This window comes from Mixophyes fleayi, chromosome 1 (genome assembly GCF_038048845.1).
Source record: "Mixophyes fleayi isolate aMixFle1 chromosome 1, aMixFle1.hap1, whole genome shotgun sequence".
Classification (NCBI taxonomy): Eukaryota; Metazoa; Chordata; class Amphibia; order Anura; family Limnodynastidae; genus Mixophyes; species Mixophyes fleayi.
In genome coordinates this window covers 369,350,226-369,378,215 of record NC_134402.1, presented here as the reverse complement: position 1 = coordinate 369,378,215, position 27,990 = coordinate 369,350,226, and the positions used below count along the sequence as shown (strand labels likewise).

The 27,990-nt window shown below is 37.9% G+C and overlaps 1 protein-coding gene across 1 annotated transcript in view; it reads right to left on the bottom strand.

The window, feature by feature from the left end:
- Positions 1-27,990, bottom strand: part of FBN2 (fibrillin 2) — a 238,268-nt gene that overhangs the window by 90,859 nt on the left and 119,419 nt on the right. Inside the window, exons 9-19 of the mRNA XM_075178804.1 lie at positions 23,258-23,410; positions 18,919-19,083; positions 13,868-14,005; positions 12,725-12,844; positions 11,278-11,403; positions 8,794-8,916; positions 8,571-8,693; positions 6,369-6,521; positions 5,963-6,016; positions 4,993-5,118; positions 1,366-1,491 (exon numbers count right to left, since the gene is read on the bottom strand). Of these exons, the coding sequence (XP_075034905.1) occupies positions 1,366-1,491; positions 4,993-5,118; positions 5,963-6,016; positions 6,369-6,521; positions 8,571-8,693; positions 8,794-8,916; positions 11,278-11,403; positions 12,725-12,844; positions 13,868-14,005; positions 18,919-19,083; positions 23,258-23,410 (1,407 nt within the window). The remainder of the gene's footprint in view (positions 1-1,365; positions 1,492-4,992; positions 5,119-5,962; positions 6,017-6,368; positions 6,522-8,570; positions 8,694-8,793; positions 8,917-11,277; positions 11,404-12,724; positions 12,845-13,867; positions 14,006-18,918; positions 19,084-23,257; positions 23,411-27,990) is intronic.

The window sequence follows — 27,990 nt, the reverse complement described above, 5'->3', positions numbered from 1 at the left end:
GGAGAGTATGGAGGATGTTCAAGCGCAGTAATGTGTTTGTCGGTCAAAAACTGCTTCACAGAAAGTGCTGTGTGAGCAGGCGCATTGTCCTGGTGTAGAAATAAACCATTTTCCACAGTTGCGGCCGTTTCTTTCTGACTCAGCTTTTGCAAAACTTCCTTATAATAATGCTGATTAACTGTTGTGCCTTCTGGAACCCATTCTTCCAAAATTACACCCTTGGTATCGAAAAAAACAATGAGCATTGCTTTGAATTTTGACTTGCTATGACAAGCTTTTTTCATTCTTGGTGATGACAGTGTTTTTCAGTGCATTGACTGTCTTTTGGTTTCAGGATCATACTGGAAGATCCAGGTCTCATCACAAGTGATTACTTTATGAAACAGGTTTGGATCTGTGTCAAGTTGCTGCAGAATGTCAACACAACATTCCTTGCAACGTTCTTTTTGCTCTGGTGTGAGAACCCTTTGGACCATCTTTGCACAAACTTTCGTCATGTTAAGATCGTCACACAAAATTTTCCATATGGTGTCTTTGTCAATGTTCACGAAAATGGTCTTTTCCAACAATCTGACTGATTTTTTCTACATTTTCTTCGGTTCTTGAAGTACAAGGTCATCCAGGGCGTTCATCATCTTCGACATTCTCACTTCCCTCGCTAAATCTTTTGTGCCACTCAAACACACGCGCACGAGACAGGCAGTCATTCCCATAGGCCGTAGTAAGCATTTGAAAACATTCTGTTGGTGTTTTGTGCAATTTTACTAAAAATTTCAAATTGACCCGCTGTTCAACTTTTAAACTTAGCATTTTTTCGGCACTCTACAGAAAACACAACCAAACTAAATGGCGACTCACAATCAACTGAACGTCATAGAGTGTTGCAGCTTGTCATGCAGGTTAAGACCGGTTCAAGGTTACTACGTATGCAGTTATAACCAGTTCTGACTGCTTTGTTTACTAGGTGGAATCACATTCTCGTTATTTAATAGACATACCTCGTACAGGCTTCTAATGAAATGGTATGGGACCAATTATCCAGAATATCAGAGACTAAATATCCTCTAGGTAAGGGTTTATTTCTTCATGCAGGCAATTTGTAAAGCAAACCAAACTAGCAAAGCACTATATGCACCTCTATGTGCACTATGTGTTGTCTGAGCAGAGACAAAATCAAGTTCAGCTCTGTTGGGCAGAGTACTCCTGATCTATGGGTATCCATGTCATAGGGCAATGGGGAAGGGCATCTGGTAATTAAAATTTTTATTTGATGGTGAAAATATTTTTTAAATAATAACATAACACCAACACAAAAATAAATATCTTCTAGAAGTCATATTTCACAAACATGAACTAAGCCATTACCTTCGCAGGTGTCAGTATTGGTCCTGAATAAGTATCCTTTGGGGCATGTACAACTGTAACTTCCTGGGGTGTTTCGGCAGAGACCATTGTCACACAACAGTCTATTCAGCAAGCATTCATCAATGTCTGAAAAATAAATGGTCTCCATTAAAAAATCACCAAAATGAATATACTGACTTGCTTATCTCCCAATTATCTGCGCCCTTACTGTTGTCAAGATGGGCCATCTTATTAGAATGGTTAGCACAGTAAAGATCCACACAAGCATTGCTCTAGAAGCTACACTAGTTGGTGCACTGCAGAAGCTTCTCCATGAAGACCGAATGATTTTTGGCTATGTTCATTGCCTTCAGAGATAGGATTAATTTACTTTAAGAAACCAGGCCTGATACATTAAGAGACGCATAGTGAGCACAGTGTGCATTTGTTTAAAATGCACATAAACAGGGTATACGTAAGTAGGAATTCAACAAGGAGCGGGTCTGAAGGTGCATGTGATAATGAATACAGGTGTAGGGCTGCTCTATTCTACTAGACAAGACACTGCAGGATACGTCCAATACATATGTGGAATAGAAACTCACAAAAGAGTGCACAGAAAAGAATAAAAAATATTGAATTAATGTCACCTGTTAATAATATAGGCATTAAAGATAAAACATTAAAAATTTAAAAAGGGGGTGTTTTTTTAACCCCCATGAAACACGTTTATTAGGATGTTATGAATGTCTACTGTACATAAAATACATTTTTATAGTTGCTCCTGATTGCAAACACATGTTCTATCATGCATATGTGACTGTCATCACAAGTGTTCAACAGTTAGTCTAGGCCTGTAGCTGGAGCAAGAGATACGGCTGGAAAACAAGTACCTGAGAGATGCCCAGAACTTGAATCGGATGCTGCTGCGTGTGTTCGAGACTGACACGTCCTTATTGTACATTGACTATGGGCAGATATCATACCCCTTCCCCGCCCTGTTCCCTCTCTGAAATTGTAGGCTGTAGTGAGTGTCTTTTGTTCTCGAAGGTGAATTGAACATGGCTGCATTCTGTGTCTTATTGTCCGGTATAGAGCACGCGCAGAGTAATTATACAGATTATACGCACAAAATCGCCATTGACGTGCCTTAATAAATCAGACCCAGTGTATAAATTAAGACTGAATGGCACATTGTTAAGTACCATTACTCATTTAGCACTGCAGTGCCCACTTTGTGCTCTGAGCACAGTTAGGTTGATGTCCATATGGAACTACATGTTCCAGCGTGTCCTGACTGATAGGGCATGCTGGCTCTTGTAGTTCCACAAGCTTCAGCATGCTCTGGCAGCCACGGGCTTGCTGATACTTGCAGCTCTAAAACCATTGCAGCCAATGACTAACATGTCTTGCTGAGACTTGTACTTGCACAAATGTAATGATTTACTGACTTAAGCCATTTCCCTTGGACTCACCGCCCAGTGCTATTCATCACAGGGATGGTGTTGTGTCCTCTTGTCTTTTGCTAGCCCACTCCCTGATTTCCCTATGTCTGCGAAAGGCAAATAGCTCCGGCATGTGTGGCGAGTTGCGTTAGTTTGTTTTTTATTGTTGTTTATTGCTTTGATAACATACTTAGATTTTACCCTCTCATTAAGTTTTTGGTTAACGATGAAATGCCCTCAACAGAAGGGAAAAAGGGAAGGGAAAACCTGTCGCACAAACCCACTGATTCACTATTATTCAAATTAGATGCTGTCTATGGTGCTATATGGGGTGCGACCTTAAACTAGAATAGGACATTCCACAGGACAGACAAGGAGTAGGTTAACAAGGTGCACATGAGCTCACAAATTTAACCATAGGTAGAGATATCATGGAACATAAAGAATTAAGAATCAAGAAAATAATTCAATATGTTAAGATAGTTTGGATCACCTACAAATGAACAAACCTAGACATCCTGCCTAAATCCTTTTATATTCTGGCTATTTCATAGACATTAATAGTCATCAATAAAGATTCAGGTGCTCCTGTAGAATTGGATGCAAGTAGCGGTCTGTGCATGCCCACAAAACAGTAGCTCTGATAGTGGCCATATGTAGAGTTGCATCTTGTGCTTTTGGCTACTTGTGGACCCTTGCAATTTAGGAGGCAGAGCAGATCAAGGCATGTTGAGGCAAATATGACTTATGTAGACTGAGACTTAGATACATATATTTTAAATCAGCAATCCCATGAAAAATGGGTGTATTTTTGAACATAAATCATAGTGGCAGGCTATAAGAAGAAGCTTGGTAAATGACCATTTTCCTTGATTTATTTCTTCAGGCTGCTATTACTGATCTACAATTTTGCACAGTTCCTAAGCTGTCATGTGATCACCCTGACAACCACAGTCATATGACACATGATGTAGTGAGTAGAGAGTCTCTAGAATGTTTCTCTGAGGTCTGTGTGCACTGTAATTTCCTGAATCCACCTTGACTGCACCTAATTTTAAAACATCTTCCAAACACTCACAACTGAATATCAACATGTAAAACCCAATATGCTCCTCCTCTCAAGTACTACCAAACCTCCACTGACTGCTTTGGGAGTTGGGGCACTGAAGAAGATCAGGATCCCTGAAGTTGCAAATTTGCCTAAGGATGACCAAGACCACTGTTCTTTATACCAAAATAGTAAAAATAAGTAAACACAGACACAATTCTAAAATAAAAAGTAATTGAAAAAACCCTTAACAAACTTTTGTTTACACTTTATTAAATATAAAATAAAATCCTCATTATTGATGTGTCATAGCCCTATGGGGAATGAGATCTTCTTTTCTTCGTTTTTCTTCTTCTCAGAGTCATCAGTTCAGTGGAAGTAAAATTATTTTATTCTTGAATCATTGTAGTCTAAAGAGGCAAAAAACGGAAAACAACGACCACTCACTAGTGCTACCTGCTACTAAATGATCAAAGCAAGGAAGGCACTGTCCACTTGTAATTGATTGGGAATTAAGAGGAGTCCCTGCATTGATCCCACATCAATAGATACTAACTAAATCACTATTGATGTGGAGGAATCAACAATTAACAATGCTATAGTGCTCCATTTAGTTCATTGGGGTTTCTAAATGGGGTTTTTAAATGGGGTTCCAGCGACATGCTGGAAACATCATTGAACTTAATGGGCCATTGAAATTAATGGGACCGTGCTGACAGTTTTAGAACATTGCTAGTAATCGTTTTTTAAATCAAGGGAATAAATGTTAATAAATGTTAAATAATTACGCAAACACATCCTTACTGTATCTGGCCCATGGTCATACATTTATGTATCTTACACTAAGCAACTAATGCCCAACTCAGCATGAGACCCTTAGCGCTTTACCACTGGTAGTAGACACTGTGATAAAACAATACTGGATATTAACAGGCAGACAGAGATGCAAGAGGAGCCCTGCTCGCAAGCTTAAAGGCTATAGATGTTGAACTGAGGTAGACCCATACAGAGATGTATATATGCCTGATGGCTGGTGCAAATACACTCTGATGAGGATGATGACAGTTGCCAGAACTAGCTAGCCGCTTCTGATTGGATGATTGTGAATGGCAAGCATATAAAACAGTAAATACAACACTAGATGAATAAACTCACCAATACAATTTCTTCCAGAAGAATCTGATTCATAGCCACTGCTACACAGACAACGGAAGCCTCCTCTTAAGTTTTCACATATCCCATTGGAACAGATGTCAGGATCCAGAGCACATTCATTGATGTCTATAGTAGTTACATGACATATGTTTATATTTCATTTTGCTTAAATGCCAACGTTACATGAAAACTATATGTACATGAATATAAAATACATAAAAATTGAATTGTGTTTTATGTAGCATATAACCAGCACCTTATTATAACTCTTTGTAAAAAGTCAGTAACACTTATAAAATTAAAACTTAAAAAATGAAAACAAAAACATGCAGCATATTTTTATATCACTGTCAAACGCTGTAAGACTAAAGTAGAGGAGTTGCCCCCAGAAACCAAGCAGATTCTAGCTATCATTTATCTAGTACAGTGATTGGAAGCCTGATACGCTCTTCAGGCCGGAGGGTGTTGCCCTCTAACCCTCAAAAGTGCCCCACATTACCTTTTATTCTCGGTATTAAGTTAAAGCAGTACATTTAATCAAATAAAGAGACATCTATCTGTAATAACACATCAGCAGACATTTTATACAAATATTACCAGATATAACAAAAACAATCTGACAATAAAGTAGGAAGGAGCAGAGAATGCAGGCGAATGCTCTGAATAAAGCTTGTTGCCCATCACTGATCTAGTACATTCTAGAAATTGATAGCTAGAATATGATTGGTTGCAATAGGCAACACCTCCGCTTTCCCTTTTTAAAAGTTTTAATAAATCTACTCCTACAGTAATCTACTAGTATATTAAGGTATTTAATTAATTCTTAAACTTATACATAATAGAGGATAGAAGGGATAAGATGGGGTAAAACACTTCAAGGACACATACATCCTAAAATTACAGCACTTTATTTGTTTTAGAATCATGGAGTCATGCTGATTTTATATAATACTATTCAAAATTAAATTACCTCTTCCATCAACGGTAATGCCAATGCCTCCACTGCAGAGCCCTTGGAATTCAGCTGCATTATAAGAAGTGAAAAATAAGATTAAACATATGAAATGTGCAAGAAAGTCCATAACAAACTTCATTAACACATGAAGCCATGTTTAATTAATAAATCTAGCACAAAATAGAGCTTAAATACCAGAAATACAATGAGCAAAACATACTTTTAGTACAACACCAGCCATAAACATTATTGGCTTTCATGTGTATTATTTATTTCCCTATGAAATGTTTCATTAATGTTTAATTACAAAAAAATATTCAAATACAGTGCAGTATATATATGTGTACGTCTTAATATGTCTATCTAAGTATTTTTATTCAGTTTCTTCTTCTAGGTGGACAGAGACAAAGGATGTTTTTACCAGAGTTGCGTGGTGGACATGGATGGCACGGTTCTCCAAACCCGTAGTCTGGACTGGCACAGCAGCACTCGGATTTGGTCACAGCTCCAGGAAACGGACGGACACAAAGTCCTTTCTTGATCTCTCCATAACAAGTGCTACGCATGTGGGTGTCTAAGGAGGCAGGACAAATGAATTTATTAAAATCCACATTATTGCATATCATAACCTTCCTAAAACATACTACAAAGCAATAACCCAACATCTCACCTCTCAAAATCTAAAAATCAGGAAGTTTCTAAACCTTGTGTAGACCTTTGCGATAGTAAATATTTACAGATCACACTCAGTTCTGTGTCAATTTATCCTAAGTGTACCTTAAAGTGTTTTAATATTTTAATAATTAACTTTGTTTGCTTTAAATGTTTAAATACTTACTGATCGATTCGGTTTTGAATGTTTTTCTTCTTTAACAACACATTAAACTATTATTTTGATAGATATAATCCTTTAATCTGTTTTAGACACCACTGAGGTTACATGTCCAGTGAGAGACAATGCCGTAGACTGTTAAAACATACCAGTTATTTTTATTCTTGGGGATAAAATTTCTATAAGTTCACTTCAGTCTTCTGATATTATAGACATGGGTAATTATTGTGGCCAAAAGTCTCGTGGAGTAAAGAGGATTTGTAAGAGATGAAACAACACTCATTTCAATGTGGAAAACCATGTAAGACTGCAAAAAGTCACTTTTAAAGGTGCAAGGTCACTTATTGAACTTTGTAAAAACACCCATAACATCATTCTGCATCTACACATGTGGGTTGAAGGATACTTCAGAAAGGTGCAGGGTAGAAATGGTTAAAACACCACTTCAAAGTCTATGTTACTACCACTTTTGGACAACTCCCTTCATTAATTTAAACTTTTCAGTTTAAATTAATATATTTTTCTTCGAAAGTATTACTTGGATTTAGCCTAGTTTATGCTTTTATATTAATAATCAGGGTGAGGGTACATTGGAACTGTCTATATTGCATGTGGTACTGTTGTGTGTTTGAAGCTTTTTAACATCCAATTGCAACTAGAGATAGGCTTTCAGCAAACAGTGGAAGTTTCCATTAAAAGTATAGGGACATGGTTGGCTTTTCTGGCACTTCTGACGATTTTACAGGGAGGAAGAGTCTGTGAGCCTGCCCATACACGGAGGAACTACACTTTGCCACCCTACAAGCTTATTTAAATAATCACATACCGCAAAATAAAATCATGCTTTCCCCCTCAAATGCAAAACTAGGTGCACTTGTGGCTTAATCCACACTTTAACAAGAAACACCACCAATCTGCCCAACTTCTCCTATCAAATGGTGCAAACTGTTAAACCCCCCTCCCTACATGTCACTATCATGCCATCACCTTGTCCCACTGATTGAAGGGCTAACACATGCAGGAGAACAAGAGAGAAGAGGGGGTGGTGAAAAGAAAGAGGGGGGGAGAGGAGCACCTGTTCAGGTTTATAAGTAGAAATCAGTGAAGAAATGTAGATAGGAGCCCAACGATGTAAGGTTTTGCCTGTAAGTAGAACATTTTTGTAGATTATCATAAAATCGACAGGAAGCGAAGAGAATATTTTGAAAACAGCAGGGGCAGACACAGAATGGAAAGCACAATACAGAATTCTTGCAGCAGAGTTTTGATTGGCTCGCAGGGGTGTATGCTGTAAAAGTGAGGAGCCCAGATACTAAAAAAAATTACAATACTCAACATGTGATAAAATTAGGCCATGCATTAGTGTTCTAGTGACAAAAAGGGAAGATCTGAGAATGTTTCACAGGAAGAAGTCATGGTTTTATAATTATTTTAAGGTGGGATGTGAAAGTGATTAATTAAATATGACTCCAAAGTAACAATCCTGGAAAACTAACTGGAGGATGTGTTGACTATGACTGACTGGAACTTCAGGATAAGCGTCAGGGGGGAAAAATACATTGTCTTATTTATATTAAGATTCAGCTATCCGCTTTCCTGATAGACACTTGATAAATCTTGCTTGAATATCAGGTGTAACTTTTACTACAGACAAATCAGAACATTGTTATCATTCAAGTGGAATGCCTTTATAGATGCTTATAACTAGCTATCGTTATGAATTAAAATTAAATAAAAAAAAATAATTTGCTAAAATTTATATACAATAACTTGGATAGTTGACAAACTTACCTACACACACACGTCCATCCACCCCAACGGCCAAACCTGGCGGACAATCGCAGCGGAAAGATCCTTCCGTGTTGATACAATGACCATTCATACAGATGCCCGGAGTAAGACATTCGTCAACATCTACAGAAATAATCATAAGATAATATTTTCTAAAAGTTGAACAAAAACACTTGCATGCTTCTGAACTAGATTGTTGTCTTGACAATAAAATAGTACATACCGATACAATAACGTCCACTGGATGCCAGAACAAATCCTGGTTTACAGATGCACTTAAAACTGCCATCTTCATTTATACACATACCATTTAAACACATGTTTGTAGTAGCACATTCATCATGATCTGCAAGGACAAAGTACATCATATAATTATTATCATTTAAAATACCATATTTCTAAACCAAAATGATATTTTATGATATAAATATTGATAACCACACGACATGTTCAAATATGCGTTGTTTAGAACATTCATACATTCTGTCATATTGAAATGTAACAGACATATAAGTCCCATTCAGGGGCGGATCTAGATAATTGGTGTACCAGGGGCGATTTAGGGGGGACGATTTAGGCCCAGCCCCCTTTCTGCCTTCTTATGCTGCCAGCGGCTGCACACTATGTGCAGGTCCGTTCTGCAGTGACAGTGTGCTGCCCGAATGCTCTGATTGTGTTTAAAACACAATCAGACCAGCTGGGCAGCACACTGTCACTGCAGAACGGACCTGCACATTATGTGCAGCCGTCGGCAGCAAGCCAATGCTAGGGGGGGCGATCGCCCCGATCACCCCCATCCTGGATCCGCCACTGGTCCCATTTGTGGCTCGCACTGAATCAAAGAATTACAGATCAATAAGACCCTGATTTTTCGAGCGAAAAACAATTAGTGAGAGTATGCAAAGACTTTGAAGTTATTTTTTTTATCACAATTGTAGTGACTATTTTTCCAATGACTAGCTCAGTGCTTGCATAAAGCAAAGTACTGTATACAATAAATAGGTCCAATGATTCTCAACTTAATGTAAATATTTTCATGTCTTTTAAGTAAGTATTAAGCAGTAGGCTATTTTTTAGTGATATAGTTAATGGTCTGAATATCTTAATATGCCCAGAAAGAAATCAGTTTATAATTAGAATTATCGAAGACAATGAACATCATAATATTTTTTACCAAAATTCAGATCATAGCTGGACAGATAGATATAAAATTATACAAGACACATGATAATGATAGATACTGAAAATTGCATTTAACCTACAGGAAACAGAATACCTGAAATTAAGTCACTTTTAAAAAAGCAGTTACATTGTAATAAAATATTAGTGATTAATAACTATCTATCAAATTTTTAAAATCAATGTGTCTATGGGATAAAAGGTATTAAACAGTTCAAATAGTGAGAGATAACAAAACTATTTTAAGTATTTTTGTCAGTAATTCTTATTTGGAGCAGAAACCATTCGAGGTTAGAAGAAAGAGTAAATTGAATGGTGGACTAGAGCTTTCTAATTAAAAGATAACACCACCCAAAACTAAAAATGTAGAACAACAAGTGATAAAGTAATAAAAAAAATGTTTATTTAATTTCAATGCTCTTTTTGCAGATCTGCAATGGTCCATGTTGGGTCTAACAGTCCCAAAGCATGCGAGCAGATGTTAATGCCCCATCACTGTAAACTTCATAATCAGGTGAATGGGAAGTTCACCGGAAAAGGGCATCAATATCCACTTACTTTTTATAAAACATCCGAGTAGGAAAAAGAGAATGTTGTTGGAGGTGTTGGACCTCCAGCAGGTACCGGAGCAGATGCAGCAAAAAGAGTGTGGAGTTTAAAAAATTGGTATTTTAATTTTTCTCGTTGAACTTTTCACAAGACTAATCTTTAGTGGAATTGCTGTCTAAAGTACAAAACCTTTCAGCATTAAATGTGTCAGCATATTAAGCCAGGGATGAATTTCTTCATTGCAAAAGATCATGAGAATAATGAGTGCAAATTTATATTTTCTTTATTTGTCATATTTTGCTAGTAATTACTAATTTAAAACATCTAATTTAATATAATTCTGGAAAACGTTATTGGATGTTTTGCTACACTGTGATTATGTTTTCATAACTTTTCTCAACAGTCTAAGGGTAAATATTTAGAACATCAAACAATGATATATTCATGATCAAAATAAGACCTTTGATTATCATGCATCTCAAATGAGTAACCATCAATGCAATTTTGTGTAGGAATTTGATCAAAGTATGTATTAGATATGATATTTCTACACTGGGGTTTTAAAACAAGCCAAGAAGTCTACAGATAATATCTTAAAATAATAAAAAAAATAAAATTACACAGGATGTATCTAAGAGGCTCATAAATTATTTATTATATGAAAATGTAAAACAAATGTAATTACTTTATTATTAAATTAATGGTAGAAACATTTGATAAGTATCAATGTTCAGATATTCATGTTATTTTTAGGACTGTACACAGTCACTATTGAAGAAATTTTCAGTATGTGACATTTGAAATAATGTAAACAGCTGTTTCTAATAAACCCCAGATATCTAGTTGACAGATGGTAACAATATGCATGTTTTCCTGCATTATAAAGTTGTTTTGTTGCATACTTGCTTACTCTTTTAATTCATTAGGTAAGATAAGCATATATAACTTTATATTAATTCCGGAATTAAATACTGTTTACCTGCACAGTTCTTTCCATCAGCCGTTAGCTCAAAACCAGCATTGCAAATACACTGGAAGCTTCCCATGGTGTTTACACATCTTCCATGCTTGCAGAGAATGCCATTTTGAATGCACTCATCAATATCTATGTTATAAGAAAAATAGTGTTCACATTTTACTAAATTGGTGCAAAATTTCTGTAGTATAATCTTGGTGATTGAGGGACACATGGCAGCAACATTATCATATTGAGATATAGTTCAAGATTATTCTACCTGCTAGACATCATATATAATTATTACTATTGTTATCGTAGATATGTAAGACGCCACAGTGCCATACATTAGGGAAAACAGGACATACATAAAACAGGGACATACACGGTAGACAAAATAAATGCAGACATGAAAACAAAGGGTATGAAGGACCCTGCTCATTAGAGGGCTTACATTCTAAGTGGAAGAGGGCACAGCTGAAACAAGAGGAGAAAATGTGGCTCAGAGTGGAGATTGGGACAGTTGTGAGAGGGTGCATTAGTGTGAATGGTGTTATCGAGGATAAGGTCACCTATAAAAATTAGATGGGTTTTCAAAGAGTATCTAAAGGTTTGAAGGCCGTGGGGAAGCCATATTGGGCATAGTAGGGAATTCCATTAGTAGGGAGCAGTATGGGAGAAGTCTTGTAGGTGGGAATGAGAGGTGGTTACCAGAGACGAGACAAGGCGAAGATCAGAGGATATATAAAGCAAATAAATGTATGGCAGCTATTAACCATTTGGGAATTTTCTGACTAAGAGGGTTTGCCAAATTTGGAGCACCATGTCTGCAATATAATAAATTACATTTATACATGACCCCTGCCTTTCCCTACATTGCCCCTGACATTTCCCTCCTCATAATATTGTTTAGCAGTGCTCCTTATAGTGACTGTATGAGGAGATACTTGGTCAGGTCAGTGTGTATGAATTTATCTTACAACAGTAACAATTATTATTACTTTCTTTTTATTATGGAGTGATACAAATGTAACATTGCAGCAAATTAAGCAATTTTATTACCCACTAAAACTAAAGAGACACTGTATTTGTTGGTGGGTAGTGGCATAATTTCACATGACATGTACATTTACTAGGGCAGTATTAGGTAATTGTTGATTCCTGTATACTATGAATGAAGAATTATTACAATAATTTATTATTATGAACTATACATATACATTTTAATACATATATCTTCCATGTTTTACTAAGCTGTCAAAACATAATTCTATTTAAAAAATGGAATGGTAACAAATAAGACAATCCTCTACGTTTTTAGAATAGTTATTAAATGCTGAATAAAGCAAGTTCTTTCATAATTAATATAATGTTAATACTACTAATAGCATTCATTTTACAATAGATCATATAAGATTTGTGGACATCTGGCTGAATGGAAAAGTCACTTAAGTGGAATTACTGTACTTACCAATACAAGCTTGTTTGGTGGGAGTTCTTTGGAAGCCAGAATGGCACTTACAGTAATATGATCCAGGTGTATTTACACAATCGCCATTAATACAGGGGCTTGATGTGCACTCATCAACATCTGTTTGCAGTCATAAAAAAGTTATTGCACTCTGATTCAAACTGTATAACTTTAGAGAATGTCATTATTGACCATAGAACACTAAGATGATACATTTGATGATATACTGATATATTTTAAGCAATAAAAACAATAAAATAGCACAAAGTAAAGTAATGTTGTCCATATCTATATTATCTTTATCTATTATATATTATTGTGTTGTGTTTCCTTCAATCATTTTAGCACATAGAGTTCTACACTGTTGAATGCTGATAATTTATCCACGGACTGTTTTAAGTGTTGCTGTAAAGCTTTTTTATGTTATCTTGCCTGTAGGAAAAATGTACAGTAATGATTTCATGAATGTAATTTTAAAATGTTATCAGCCATAGTTAAACCCCGGAATGATGAGTGCAAATGATTTCACACTTACTTTATGCTATCACTGTTTCTCCACTTGTGTGGTTATGATTGTATTTTTTTAAGAAAACTTAACTACAGTGTAAATAAGTGCAGTTTGCAATGGCTTCTACATCCTTCCAAAAACAAATAGAGCCTCATGTAGAGTTGGACGCAATTTCCTTCTAAAACGCAGATGGAAAGTGCAGCCACTAAGAAGACACATTTTACATAGATATGTTGAACCAGACGCATCTAAGCTTAAAGTCATCACTATCAGTTTGTAACATACACTAGTGATCGAGCTCACGCAAGTCTCCCATCTCCTGGTAGGTACATATGCATCTGGGTCTCACTCTACATAAATCGCATAATTTGCTCGACCACGTCCTCTAATTCCCCCATTCCAACACCTTGCATCCTAAGGGGCAGCATGCAGCCATAATGTCAAGATGCGACTAAGTCTACATATAGCACACAACTGAAACCAGTTCTTTGTGGGTATGGGCAGAAGTAAAAAAGCGTATTATACGCCGAAACCGCTATTTGTGTCCAACTCTACATAAGCCCTATAGTGTTGCAGTAATTGTGCAGGAGATTTTTATAAAGAACGGCAAATATAGCAATATACTGTATACATACCATTACATTCTGTATGAGTATCTTGCTTATATCCCATGTTGCACTCACATCTGTAGCTGTTAAAGTTGGGAATACACCGTCCATTTAGACAAAGATTTGGGTATTGTTTGCATATGTCTATTGTCTGATTTAATGTTGCTGTTAGGTAAAAAAAAAAAATAATAATAATAATAATAATAAAAATCTTCATACAACACTGGCTAAAAACTGTATAAGCTATATAAAAACTATAAATAATAGTAATGATAAATATCCAATACTGATAATTTGAGAGTGCAATAGAAAATACATATAAGCCTCTGGTTAAATCACCATGATAAAGAAACATGTCAGGCTAATCTACAACTAATTATTATATAGACTCAAATGGAGTATCTTTACCTTCTTAATTATCCCGCAAGAGAAAAGACAATCAATCCCTGCAGGGCTATGAGCACAGTAGTGAGACTCTAAGGGTTATATTTACTAAACTGTGGGTTTGAAAAAGTGGAGATATTGCCTATAGCAGCCAATCAGATTCTAGCTGTCATTTATTTAATACATTCTACAAAATGACAGCTAGAATCTGATTGGTTGCTATAGGCAACATCTCCACTTTTTCAAAATCGTAGTTCAGTAAATATACCCCTGAAGCACAAATCAGTGTTAAACACTTATATCCCGAAAAGCTCAATCTTTTTTCCACTACAATTTACCTCTGTGTTATTCAGTGGGATAATCTCAGTGTTCCTAATTAGGAGAGGAATAGTAGTAGCGAGCAATGAGCACACTATGAAATGTAATGTAATGATGTAATGTTAAATGTGCACAAATAATTACTAGCCATTGAAAAAAATAGCTGGAAATTATCTGCCCAAAGTTAAAATCCAATAATATTTTTAGTACTTTTTGGCCATTAGATAGTATGTATTGTTTATAGTATTTAATGGTAAATTGTTCATTTTATATGGATTAATGCATTATTATATATTTTAATAATATTTGATAAGTTGATCTCTATTTTTAAACAATATGATCAATTATTTAATTATTGTTAAGACATCTGTTCAACCATTTTGCTTTGCATATCACTAATTGGAAGTAAATACTATTAGCGTTGTTACCATTTTTTTGTAATCTCCACAGGAAAATATACTACAAATGGTTTACCCCAGACGAGTTATAAACACAGGTGTTTATGCATTAAACTGCATGTGATATTTTCATATTTTATTTTCATATTTTTTTTGTGACCTTTAGGACATGCAGTATTTACATTTCTATCAAACCATAAAACTGCTCTGAGCAAAATTAAATAAAAAACAATAGGCTATGGAAGTTGTAGCATGCTGATAGCATCTTGCAAACAATGCCAATAATGTCAGCAATTAACAAGCATTTACCTCCTGGCTACGCACTCAGCTAAGTCTCAATGGTCAGTTATATGTTTGGCTCAAGCTTGTGTCTAGGTACATATATGAATAGGGTCAAAATTAAACTATTCAAAAAATAATCAACATTCTTGATTAGTGTACAAAACCTGATCATCTTGTGCAAAGCTTAGTAATGTCAATCTCTTTGTGACATACCCTAAATTAAACATAAAACATGGACAAATTGGGAGCAAAGATGGACTGGGGATCTGGATGCAAAATAAAATACCTCTCGTGCCATAAGTAGGATAATAATACTCCTCATTTAATATAAATCCCCCTTCATTTTGAGAACACATTTATTTTATTTTATATACTCACAGTATTTTAGCTATATACCTACGGTATGGGTAATATATTGATGAGCATGTAACAAAAACATATAGATTAAAGCAATTTCTGTGGTTAAAACAAATATGTGAATGACAAGTAAAATAAATATGCCATAGTAAAAATGGTCCAGGTCAATGTCTGGTAATTGTGGACTGTATATTGTATATATATGAACTAGCAAATCAAGCAATCCACATTTGTGAGTATTTAACCATCGCCCCCCGTTTTCTGACTACAAAAATCTCCATTAGACATTTTGCTTATTAATTTGAGAATTGAGGACCAAAAGAGCTCCACGGGGTGTTAGATGCAATGTGGAGCCTAGCAGCCATATAGAGTAACATTCAAATCCATTTAAATACAAAGCATAAGGCTAGTCATTGAGGGAGCTATCCACAAGACACTAGGCATTTGTCTAGACTGGTAGTCACTCAATTTCAAGGTGATAGCAGCTGCATGCAGGATGATATGAACAGAGGAGGTCACAGATAAAAGGTGGGCAGATAGGTGCCATTGGCGCAGGTAGGGAAAGATGCAAACTAGAAAACACGTAGGTATCTTATGTCAGATCCATCTTACAATGTGAACAACTGAAAAAAGAATATTACTTACACCAGGGGGTAGATTTATCAAACCATCTAAAAAGGAAACGTAGAGCTGTGCTCATAGCAACCAATCAGATTCTAGTTATCATTTATTTAAGACACTTTAGAAAATGAAAGCTAGAATCTGATTGGTTGCTATGGGCAACACCTCCACTTTTCCTTTATAGAAGGTTTGATAAATTTACCCACAGTTGTACCGTTCTGTGTATGTACGTCTGACGGAAGTGTAGGATACACAAGCATTGGGCGTATGTGTTAGTACTCAATACAGTAGTGACATTACCCTATTTGTTCACAGCCTAATAATGTAATAAAAACACAGTTTAATGATTTACTATCTTGTGTACAAATAAGGTAATGTAGTACATGAAATGTCTTATTAATAAAAGCAAAAGTTGCATTTACCATAATATAAAAATATTAAATATTACACCTCCATATCAGTTGTTTACCCTTTAAAAATGAAATATGAATCATCTTTCCTGCATCAGTCCATATGGAAGTGGAAATTAAGTAATGCAAATAGACATCCACTAATAAATTTAATTAATTGAGATAATATGGCCTCAATGCTAATGAATATCAGTTAGTGGTCAATTTCTTCACATCACTCCATTTTAATTTTTTTTTACTTTTTATTTTGAAATATTAAAGTAGAAACACAAACAATGAACAATAAATGGATTATTAAAGAAACAAGCATAATCCGAAAACCGTACGTGGAGCAGCTGAACATACATATATATATAAAAAAAGACAACAATATTTTAATGATTGTTCAAGCATTAGGACAGTATTTTTAGGGTAGGTAAAAAGGAGGTGGGGGGGGGGGGGTAAATGAAAAAAGGTGGTGGGGGGTCTGGTCGTCGCCGGTGGAGAAAAATATAGTGGAGAGAGACCATCACCTCATTTTTTATTTTATTCACTACTGCAATAAATTCCAGCCCTATTGTTTCTGTACTATTGTACTATAATATATTGTATAGATGTGAAAATACTCAGTAAATACATTGTCCACTACTTCAATCGATGTATTTTGCAATGCACAGACTAGTGTGTCTTTCTGCACTTGTCATTAGTGCCATTAATTGCTAATGCCCAGCAATGTATTTTCTTCTCAACTGGTGTATTTTATTTACTTATTTTTTACAAATCACTGACTGGCACAAAAAAAACATATTTTTTCTGCACTTATGACGGTTTCAAGTCAGACTGCCCACCCCTTCTAATTTAAGCACTTGAACTGGGTATGATGTCTTCTATGAAGAAAAGTACTCCAAAACATCCCTTAAGCCAAAGTTGGGTTTTGAGACTATCAGTAATACACATGAAATTATGGAGTGGCTAGTGGCATTTTATATGATAGGGAGACTTGTGAATCTCTGTAATTCCCTTTTTTAAAATGTGACCTAGAATGTTCCTTATTTAGTCATGTTTTTGTGTCCTTTGAGAAAATAGGTCAAGTCCTAGCACTGATAAAAATGACATAATCTGAAATTACAACTAAGTGCCACTGACTATTAGGAGCAGTGGTAAGCATGATGAGACAGAATATTTATCTTGTCCCATGTTGAAAGGTTGTCAGATGAGGATGAGAATTTACCAACAAGCTCAAACCCGATATCTGGCTAGGCAAAAAAAAGAAAAAAAGTAAGAAGCCAAATGTGCTCACATAACCCTAGCATTAAATACACTGTACAAGAAAAGAATCAATGTTAGTTTCCGTGGTAATGAAGCAAAGTAGTGTTGATACATTCTGATACAACCTAATTAGATTTAAAAAATAAAATAATTAGTGAATAACAAATCTGTTTGGGCTCCTATGCTCAGAAGAGCAGAATGGGGCCTGCGGAGTAGATGGACACATAGAGCTAAGCTCCCCAGATGGCTCAGCACATCACCTTAAATACAATATATGGTTTAGATTTGTATATAGCTGATTGCATTATACTTAGCATCCCATATGGCCCAGCGTACAGTGGCATGTAACCTTTTTAGCTGTTTCCTAGATTTTAGACATATTTGTGATTTTCAGCAGAGCCTTCCTGCTCTCTGTTTGCTGGACTGGTGTTGAACCAGGAAGCTGCAGCACAGGCTCCAGTTCAGTTCAAATACTGCAAGGCAGCTGTGAGGCAGGTATAATCTGCAGTAGTGGATGTTAAACACTTCTTGTAATTCCACTCATCCTCCCCAACTACAATGGAGAAGGGTGATAAGTTTATAAAAAATAAATATTGAAAAACCATTGGGTTCTGTGCAGTGGGTTGTGCAATGAGGACTACATACTGTAGCTGACAATGTGGCAGGCAACTGGGCTATGCAATATGACTGTCAGCAAAGCATGTGAAATTTTCACGTGTTGGTCTAGCATTCACTATGTTGGAAGCACTTCATGGTTATTGCCCAGGGCCCCATTTTGTCAAAAAATGTCAAACTGTTTCACATTCATACAATCTTAAAATATTGTGCCGTTTACTGCTCCATTGGACATAAACAATTATCATTCCAACACCAAGGGGTGCCTGACAAAAGTCCAAACAATCCTGTAGCCCCTGTACAGAAGTATGTGAATTGTTTTGGAACCATAACTGTCCACTCTCCATACTTGAGCTATACAGACCAACATATCACCCATCCACCTTTATACTATATATCAGTATTTTGATCTGTTCTATATCTGAAACATTATGTATAAACTCACCAACACCTCCACCAGTGCCTGGTCCATCTACTCCTCTTCCTCCCACACTTGGAGGAAACCCATTTTCTCCAGGTCCAGGTCCAAACCCGTTGGGACCAACTACTGGAACTCTTGGTCTGGGCTCTCCAAATGGAACACCATCAATGCACAGTCTTCGGTACTCATCTACAGAAAAATACAGTTAGTTTTGTTACATTTAAATGAACAAAACCACATGCGTAAGATACCTTTCTACTTTATTATAATCTATCCATAAAGCTGTAATGTAGAATAAAATGATAAAGACATTTGGGTAAAGTTGGACTTGGTTTTGGAGCTTTATTTATAATGGAATTCATTTAAATTAATCTTACAGGCTATAAGTTCACCAAAATTGATTGCTGAAGCAAACACTATGTTTCAAAAACAAAGGTATAGTATATAAAATATTAAACTGTATATATCTTTTGTAAAAGACACATTAGTTAAATCTATCTTTACTTTTAATTTTGACATACAGTAATTAACATGTAGTAGGCTTCATTTACACCAGTATCTGCAGTTGTCTCAACCTCTACACAGGCAGTAGGGACGTGAACATGTCGTTACTCTACTTGCCGTACTTTGAGGTTGTGTCTGAGTCAGTAGTCAGCATATCGATGTTGACTACCACAACAACACTTACCCCAAAATGATCACTCCGAAGGGCTCCTTTCCGACGAGGATCGAGGACGACTGCTGTGGAAAGCGACTGCAACAAATCCCAATGAATGAAGAATCTACTTTACAAAGCGCTGTAGATTGTCCATGGGCGCATACTGACATTACCCCCTTAACAGCAGTGATAACAGCATCGTGGATGTAAGTGACGTCATGAAGTCGCACCGGATTCTTAATTCCTCGGGATAGGTTGCAGTCGCTTTCCACAGCAGTCGTCCTTGAACCTTGTCGGAAAGGAGCCCTTCGGAGTGATCATGTTGGAGTAAGTGTTGTCAGATTAGTCACATACTCCATCCGTCAGCACAAGGGCTCACTTTTATGCACTTTTCATGGGCATGCACAGTATGGAATTGTGTATCTTAGGGAAAAAAATGCACTTGCGTCAAATTCTAAATGAGCTCTCAAGTGTAGTGGAATCTTCCTAAAAGGCTTGACAATCAATCTAAATCCTAGATTTGGAGCACTCCTAATGCACAGCTGTATGCCATTGTCAACCGGTTTGAAAAAATGACTTTTCTGTGAAGGTTAAAGATATGTAGTATTTGTCTACAGAATACACATATTTAAGGGCTTGTCCTCCTACAGACATCTGCCTCTTAAGAAGTAGAGATGCTCGGGCTCGGTTCCCTGAGAACCGAACACACCTGAACTCAGCAGATCCGAATACTGAGAACTTGCGCGCCCTCGGAATTGAAAACGAGTTGGATCTTGCGAGTTTTGGATTCTATAAGTACTGCCCTCCACGGCAATCCAGCGCCATTTCACAGAGGGACACAGAAGGGATAGCACAGTTCTTCGCAGTCTCTAGTGCAGTTGGGCAGCGTCATAGGTAGAAAAGAAGGTGGAGGGGTAGCAATGTTCTTCAAAGTCTCCAGTGACATTCAGTAGAGCTCCATTGCTCCATTGCTAATTGTCATTTCTGAAATAGAAATACGGCTGGCAGGCTTGTTCTTCTAAATCTGCAGTAACGTTGTACTGTGTTATATAGGTAACACACAAAGAGGAGAGCTCCATTGCTCCATTGCTAATTGTCGTTGCTGAAATGCAAATAATAAGGCTGGCAGTCTTGGTGTGAATCTACAGTCACATTGTACTGTGTTATAGAGGCAACACACAAAGAGAAGAGCTCCATTGCTAATTGTCATTGCTGAAATTGAAATACTTGTGCTGGCAGGCTTGGTCTTCTGAATTTGCAGGCAAATTGTATGGTGTTATATAGGTTACACACAAAGAGGAGAGATCCATTGCTCCATTGCTAATTGTCATTGCTGAAATTGAAATGCCAGGACTGGCAGGCTTGATCTTCTGAATTTGCAGTCAAATTGTACAGTGTTTTATAGGTGACACACAAAGAGGAGAGCTCCATTGCTCCATTGCTAATTGTCATTGCTGAAATATAAATAATAGGACTAGCAGTGTTGTTCTTAATCTGCAGTCACATTGTACTGTGTTATCAAAATGGATTCACAGTAGTACTCAGAAGACCAGGAGCAACAAGCAGCTGCTGGCACCAGTCATGATGATAGTAGCCCCTCTATGTCATCTGCTTAAGCTTATGTTAAAGTGCATAGTGCTTTTAAGTCAGGGAAACAAAAATGTAAAAAAACAACTTTTACCTTGGTCCAGAAAAAAAGATCTGTAATCCAAAGTTATCTGCAGAAAAAAATAAAATTGCCAACATGCCATTCTACACACGAACTGGCAAGGAAAGAATGAGGCCTTTGCCTTTCTCTATGAGTGCTAGTTCTGCAACTGTCACTGAGGCATCTTCTTGTAAGGTCAGTCATGACCAAGCAATACCTCTTTTTAGTGCATTGTCTGGCACCCTAGATTGGTCTGGGTCTGATAAAAGCACACATCCTGGGGGAAGGGGGTCAGCGCTCGTCGCCATGTATCAGTTATACATGGAACAGGTGGACCATAACTGATTTCATGATCCAAGGACAATTCCATCTTGCACCACTTTTCTTTTCTGCCACTGCTGTGTGTCAATGTGTCCTAGATGTGCTATGTACGCTACGGAATATGTTGGCGCTATATAAATAAATGATGATGATGATGTACTGCCTTGTGTTTGAGTCATTGCTCTGTTGCTTAGCATCCAGCCTGGTCGCTGCAGTCTTTGTTTGAAAGTGTATGAAAATAATATTTTGACCTGTGATGGTCCAAATTGTCTGCAAATTATTTAAAATTAGTGTTATTGAGGTTAATAATAATGTAGGTGGAAAAAAAGCATAAATATGTGATTTTAGCAAAAAAAATAGGGATTTTAGAAAAAAAAATCGGGATCCAAAACACGCAAGGGAGGTTTTGCCAAAACCAAAACCAAAACACGGGGGTCAGTGAACATCTCTATTAAGAAGTTATGTGTCTTCTCCCTATTTACAAGTAGCAGAGCGGTTTACCTCATTTACAAAGAACCAGCACAGCAATATGTTGCCTTCATTTCATCTTTTGACACTTTTTGAACTTTACAATTCAGCTCTGGTTTTCCAGGTACATGAAAATCCCTTCTGTTACTGAAGTCCCTGGGCTGATGTTTAGGTTAAGGTAAGGGTTCCACCACCACCATTCTTCTACCTGAAGATTAAGGAGGCACTGCCTACAGGGAGATGTCTGTGGTGGCTTGCTGTGAAGGTGTACACAAAAAAAACACCTTCTTTAGAAAAAATAAAGTTGTGATTCTTGAATTCTCAGTATTCACTCACAACTCACTCAAAAAACAGAAGGTTGACAGAGAGTTCCTCATCTAGTGAAAACAGTATTGATTACTAGTCTTACTCTCAGGATGCCTTTTGTTCAGTAAAGCCAACAATGAAATCTATACCAAAGGTTACACTGGAATAAATGTAATTGTAAAACATATAGTATGTATAATGTGTGTGTTGTAGTGCTATTTTAAAAGCATGGATTATAGTGAAAATAAACAATACTAATTGAAGTTTTGTCAGAACATATTTTACCATATTCAGTTATATCAGTATGTATTGTGACAGAAACACTGGGAGAGTGCTGAATGGCAGAGTTATATGTCCCAGGCTATAGGTCTTGTGTAAATTAAAACCCCAGAGAGATTGTTCATGTGTGTTGGAAAAGCTTCCCAAAGTGTGTTTCCAAGCTGTAGGAAAACTGGTCCAGGTCTTTGGGGTTATGAATGGAGAGAGAGGGCAGGCTCCATTCATTAGGCCCATTATGGGTCTTCTGGGCCTTCAGTCTAAGTGTAGGCTACTTTGCAACTACACCTGTGTGTGGGTGTTTAAAAAGCAGTCAGGCTGGACATGTACTCTCTCAGACCTAGGGAGGAGGTTGATGCCTCCTGAGAGACTCTGCAAATGGTAAGCAATTACCTCTAGGTTTTGTATGTGTGTGGGACACAAGGTTCTTCACAGGGGAGAGGGTGTGTTAAGTTAGTGCTGGGCAGGGAAGATGTTTATTTTAAAGTTTTCGTAGTTTTTCTGCTTAATAAAACTGTTTGAGGCCAGTTGTTCCCAAACCAAAGACTGTGTGACTTTTATGCTGCTGTTCACTATCATCTACCCCAGGAGATGGCACCTGTTCCCCTAGCCTGGTCACAGTATATAAGACATTTTCTCACCCAGTCTTTTCATAAATAAATTTGAAAGAATACATTCTTACTTACCAGAGCCTCTAACAGGACACAACTCAGGTATGGACCCTAGTGCCCAGCAACGACCAGATTCACAACAGCAATGCATTTTTGAAAATCTTCCTGTCAGCTCCTGTGCACAATGCCCATTCACAAGGCTGGAGAAGCATATACCAGATCTCTGATCTATACAAAAAAATGATAAAATAGCACATAAGTTCAAATGTATTTTCATTTTAATTTCAAATAAACAAGCAATGCTAGTAATTGTGTAGCATATTACTGCACAGCATTTGTTCTTCCTCTCCTCCTTCTGTAACTGCTGGTTCTCCATGGGAGGGGCTACACTTGTTGGCACTTTTAGTAAAAAATGCAGTGACATGCTTCTTTGTCATCAGTCGCAAGGCTTAATAGCTATTATAGCCAGGACCACAGGGAAACAGCAGTTGAAGGAGCAGTTAATGTAGTTAGTAATAGTAGCCCCTCCTGGCGCATGTTACATGATCGCTACTTATCACTAACACTTTAAAACCAGTTTGTTCAGATTTTGTCCCTCTCTGTTTATCACTCAGGGCCTGATTCCTTAAGGATCTTAAATGAAGAGGATTCTTATTTCAGTCTCCTGGACAAAACCATGTTATACTGCAAGTGGTGCAAATGAGTGTTCTTTTTTGCACATAAGTTAAATACTGCCTGTTTTTTCATGTAGCACACAAATACTTGATAGCTTATTTGTACACTGAAATTTAAAGTTAATATGTGTGTACTAAATAAAAAAACAGTCAGTATTTAACTTAAGTGCAAAACAGAACACTCATTTGCACCCCTTGCAATGTAACATGGTTTTGTCCAGGAGACTGAAATAAGAATCCTCTTCATTTAAGATCCTTAATGAATCAGGCCCTCAGTCCTTGCATCCCTTTGGTCAGTTGACCAATCTGCTCACATGTGGCTTGTTATGTAAATGAGTTATACCATATATTATGCACCAATCTAGTTTGAGACAATTGCTTTGATTGTTTCCTAAGTGGTAGCTTCCAAAGTTAAGGAAAATCACAACTAAACAACACCATGTAATAAACAACTTATTAAAACCAGCAACAATCTTCATCTGCGACATGTACAATCTGCACTTCTCACCTCACTGCAACATAACTTTCTGAGTTCAGATCTGCCTAACTGTCTAGGACACCACTGTGACACGGTGGTTAACATTGCTGCCTCACAGCACTGGGATCATGGGTTTGATGCCAACCAGGTCCCTATCTGTGTGGAGTTTGTATGTTTCTTTGTGTGTTTATGGGTTTGTTCCGGTTTTCTCCCACAGTCCACAAAACATACTGGTAGGTTAATTGGCCTCTGACATGAAAGGACACTAATGTGGTAGGGATTTTAGATAATAAATAATGTAAGTTCCAATTGAGCAAGCACTTATGTAAGCTATTACATATTGCCACAAATGAAGAGGGAGGGCCTGATTCATCAAGGCATACATTCTGAGTGCAAGCTGTGCTCAGTATTATATGCACGTATTTTGGCTTTCTGTTCAACTGAATTCATCAAGGCATGGATCTCAAGATATGTGCCTTGTTGAATTCGGGTGCAGGGCTGCTCTGTTCTGTGCTGCTACACAGTACACTGCAGGATATTTACCTGTCAGCGCCTGCAGCAACCTATGGGTCCGGTAGCATTACAGCCGCCAGACCTGCAGTGGTCTGGCGGCTGTACAGTGATTAAAAAAATTTAAGTTTTTTAAAGAAAGGCGTGGAATCCCTCTATCCCAATTATATTAACCCTTGTGCTGCTGTGAAGGGCGTACCTGTGCATCGGTGGTCCGATGGATCCCTCCGGCTCCGTGGCGCTCCTTCCTTCTTAGTCGAGGCTTCAAGCCAACCAGGGTATCACATCAACACTGCATGATGTCGGTGCACTGCCAGCTCTTTAAACCGGCGTGCGCGCCACCATTTTCAGTTCGACGGTGGAGAAGAGAAGGTACGGAAAACAGAAGAAGAAGACACCGAACAGAAAAGAAGATGGCGAGCAGAGAAGAAGACGGCGCAAGCAAGTAAAGAAGCCTGAAGACTGCGCGAAAGAGGAAGCGGAGGCAGAGAGCTCTTGTCAGGGTAAAGACCCGGCGGGATCCAAGCTCAAAGACAGCGACAGAGTGTTGAGGCCGCCACAGATGGGGAAATCCCTGGAGAAGATCCCAAAAGACTTGGGAGCCAGGTAGGGCCCTTCTGGGCACCACCATCCTTCCAAGTCAACGCCTGCACCGCTCTCCTGCACATAAAATGACACAAGACCCTTCCGCAATTTGGACATTAGGCCCGTGAGGTAGAATAGAAGGGGCATCAGCCGGCAAATAGTCAGGGAAGGGGCACCAGGCCCCTGTAGCTAGTTAGTGCAGAAGGCCCTTTAGTTAGAGATATGGCGCAAGATCTCATAGCTAGAGATAGGGCACAAGGCCCTTTAGTTAGGAAGTTGAAGCACAAGGCCTCTAGTACTGAGAGTGACATAAGTCCCCTGCTAGGTGGGCTTGGTAGGCACCAAGACCATGGTGTAGAGAGGTGTTAGGCACTGTTTAGTTGTGGAAGGGGCATTACACCCTAGTTGTTGAGGGGTCATTATGCCCCAGTTTTTTAGGAAGGGCATTAGGTCCTGTTGGTTAGTAGGGCAGTAGGCTCTTACAGTCAAATAGCAGGGCAGTTTAGCAGGGTGTTAGGTCCTGTGTAGCTAAGTGTTAAGAAGGGAAGAGTGGCATATAAGGTCCCTCATCTGTCCGAAAGAGCAACTAAAGTACTGAGCCCCAAGATAAGCAGGCTTAAAAGTCAGGGCTCAGGCCGCAGACAGAGGCCTGCAGAGTGACTGTGTACCAGCAAACACAGGTGGTCCAATATGGTTGAGCAGCAGCAGGAATGGTCTGCTTACGGAGGAGAAGAAGTGATCATTGGTGAGGTGGTCACTGGCAGGTAACATACCAAAATGCTTGTTATTTGTATGTGCCTGTTTTGTTTGTGTATTTCCCTGCAGGGTCCAGGAGTCAGACCTTCACTGAAGACAGTACAGAGATAGAGAGCAGCTGGGGTGGATCCGAAGTGGATGGTAGGTGGTCCATCATTAAGAAGGTAAGACATCTGTCTGTGTCTGTTCTATTCCCTCACAGGTGTTACACTGCCAGCCTAGATCTGTTAGCCAGAAAATCGGGAGGGAGGAAGGGGGGGTCCCATCAATTTTATGAAAACCAGCACTAAGGGCCGGTGACACTCCAGCAGGGGAACCCACAGCAAGGGGTCCCCCTGCCATAATGACAAACCAACCCCAGGCTGGTCAGCACGGGAGTGGGTTCTGCAAAAAAAAGTGTAATTTTAACACAGGATTTGCGGGGTCCAGATATTGCTTCTTTAAATTAACTTTTATCAAAGTCGCGTTGACGTCAACCTGAACTGCAGGAGTTCTGTGTCTTCAGAATGACTACCTGTCAGCATATTGCTTCCATCGGAGTTCTGGAGCTTCAATTTTCAGGTAAGTCTCTATATATTCTATTCGTTTTTGTGACAAGTTGGATTTTTTTTGTAGGAGTAAAGGCTGTTGGATTTTTCATCATCGATAATACGTACCCAACCCGGTGCTGGTTGTCATCATGGTAGGGGGACCCCCGCTGCTGATCCACCTGCTATGGTGCCACCAGCCCCAGCTGGCTTGTCTAGTGCTGGTTTTCGTAAAATCAGGGGGACTCCATATTGAGCCAAATGGTCGTTTATCATGTGATTGGCCGATAATCGGCTGAAAACCCTGTAGTATGTACCCAGCCTAAATGTCAAGTGAAAATGTTATTTTTACTTTAGCAATGTGTAGAGAAGAGTATGTCAAATGTTCATTTTTCATATTCCTTTAAGCTCCAACACAGCCTAATCCACCCCCCCCAAAAAAAAATCACAACTAAGATGTGTAATGTGGTATCAACTTGAAAAGTCAAATGGTATTATGTGTGTTTCTATGTACTTTAATATATTTCAGCTGCTGTCATCCCCATTTGCTGTACACCTCAATTATTTAAAACCCCAATTCAGTTAAAATAATATATTCTGTTTATAAAGTATATTGTCATGTGCTGCCCATTGAAATCTTGCTGTGTTTTTACATTGTCCTAAACTGTATTACAGTCTTAAAATTAAAAATCATTGCAAAATGCATTAAATATGGATATGTACAGTATTCTTAGGTTTTCGCACTGACTGGAGAATATGAGTAACAGATCCAAACATGGTCAAGAAGCCAAGGTTACAATCTTTGCATGCCTATGCATATTCTGTGTCAACTGTGGTCAAAAAAAGATTTTCGACAGCACTTCTTAAATCATATTGATATATATCCCTGTGTCAGCACATACTATACTATCCTGGCTTCAGAGATCTCCATCTGTCAGCATGAGGACACTTGCAACAATGGTGGATGTTAAGCTTCAGCATCTGAACCTTTGCCTGTTACAAAATCTTTCTGGTTGACTTCCAAACCAAACCCATTAGATGAGACAGCTTTCAACAAAGTGGTGTGTAACAGCAGCACCCCAGCCAAATAGATACAGCCACAGCTGAAAACTAATGCTCCTCCATCTCTTTAACTTAATTGGTAATAAAAAAAATATCAAGGTTCGTTCACAATGTTCTGTTAAGTTGTTTATACACATTTAATGCATTTGTATATTGGATAAATCATGGTGACTAAGGATTGTCTTGTACAAATAACCCCAGGTGACCTGAAAAGTG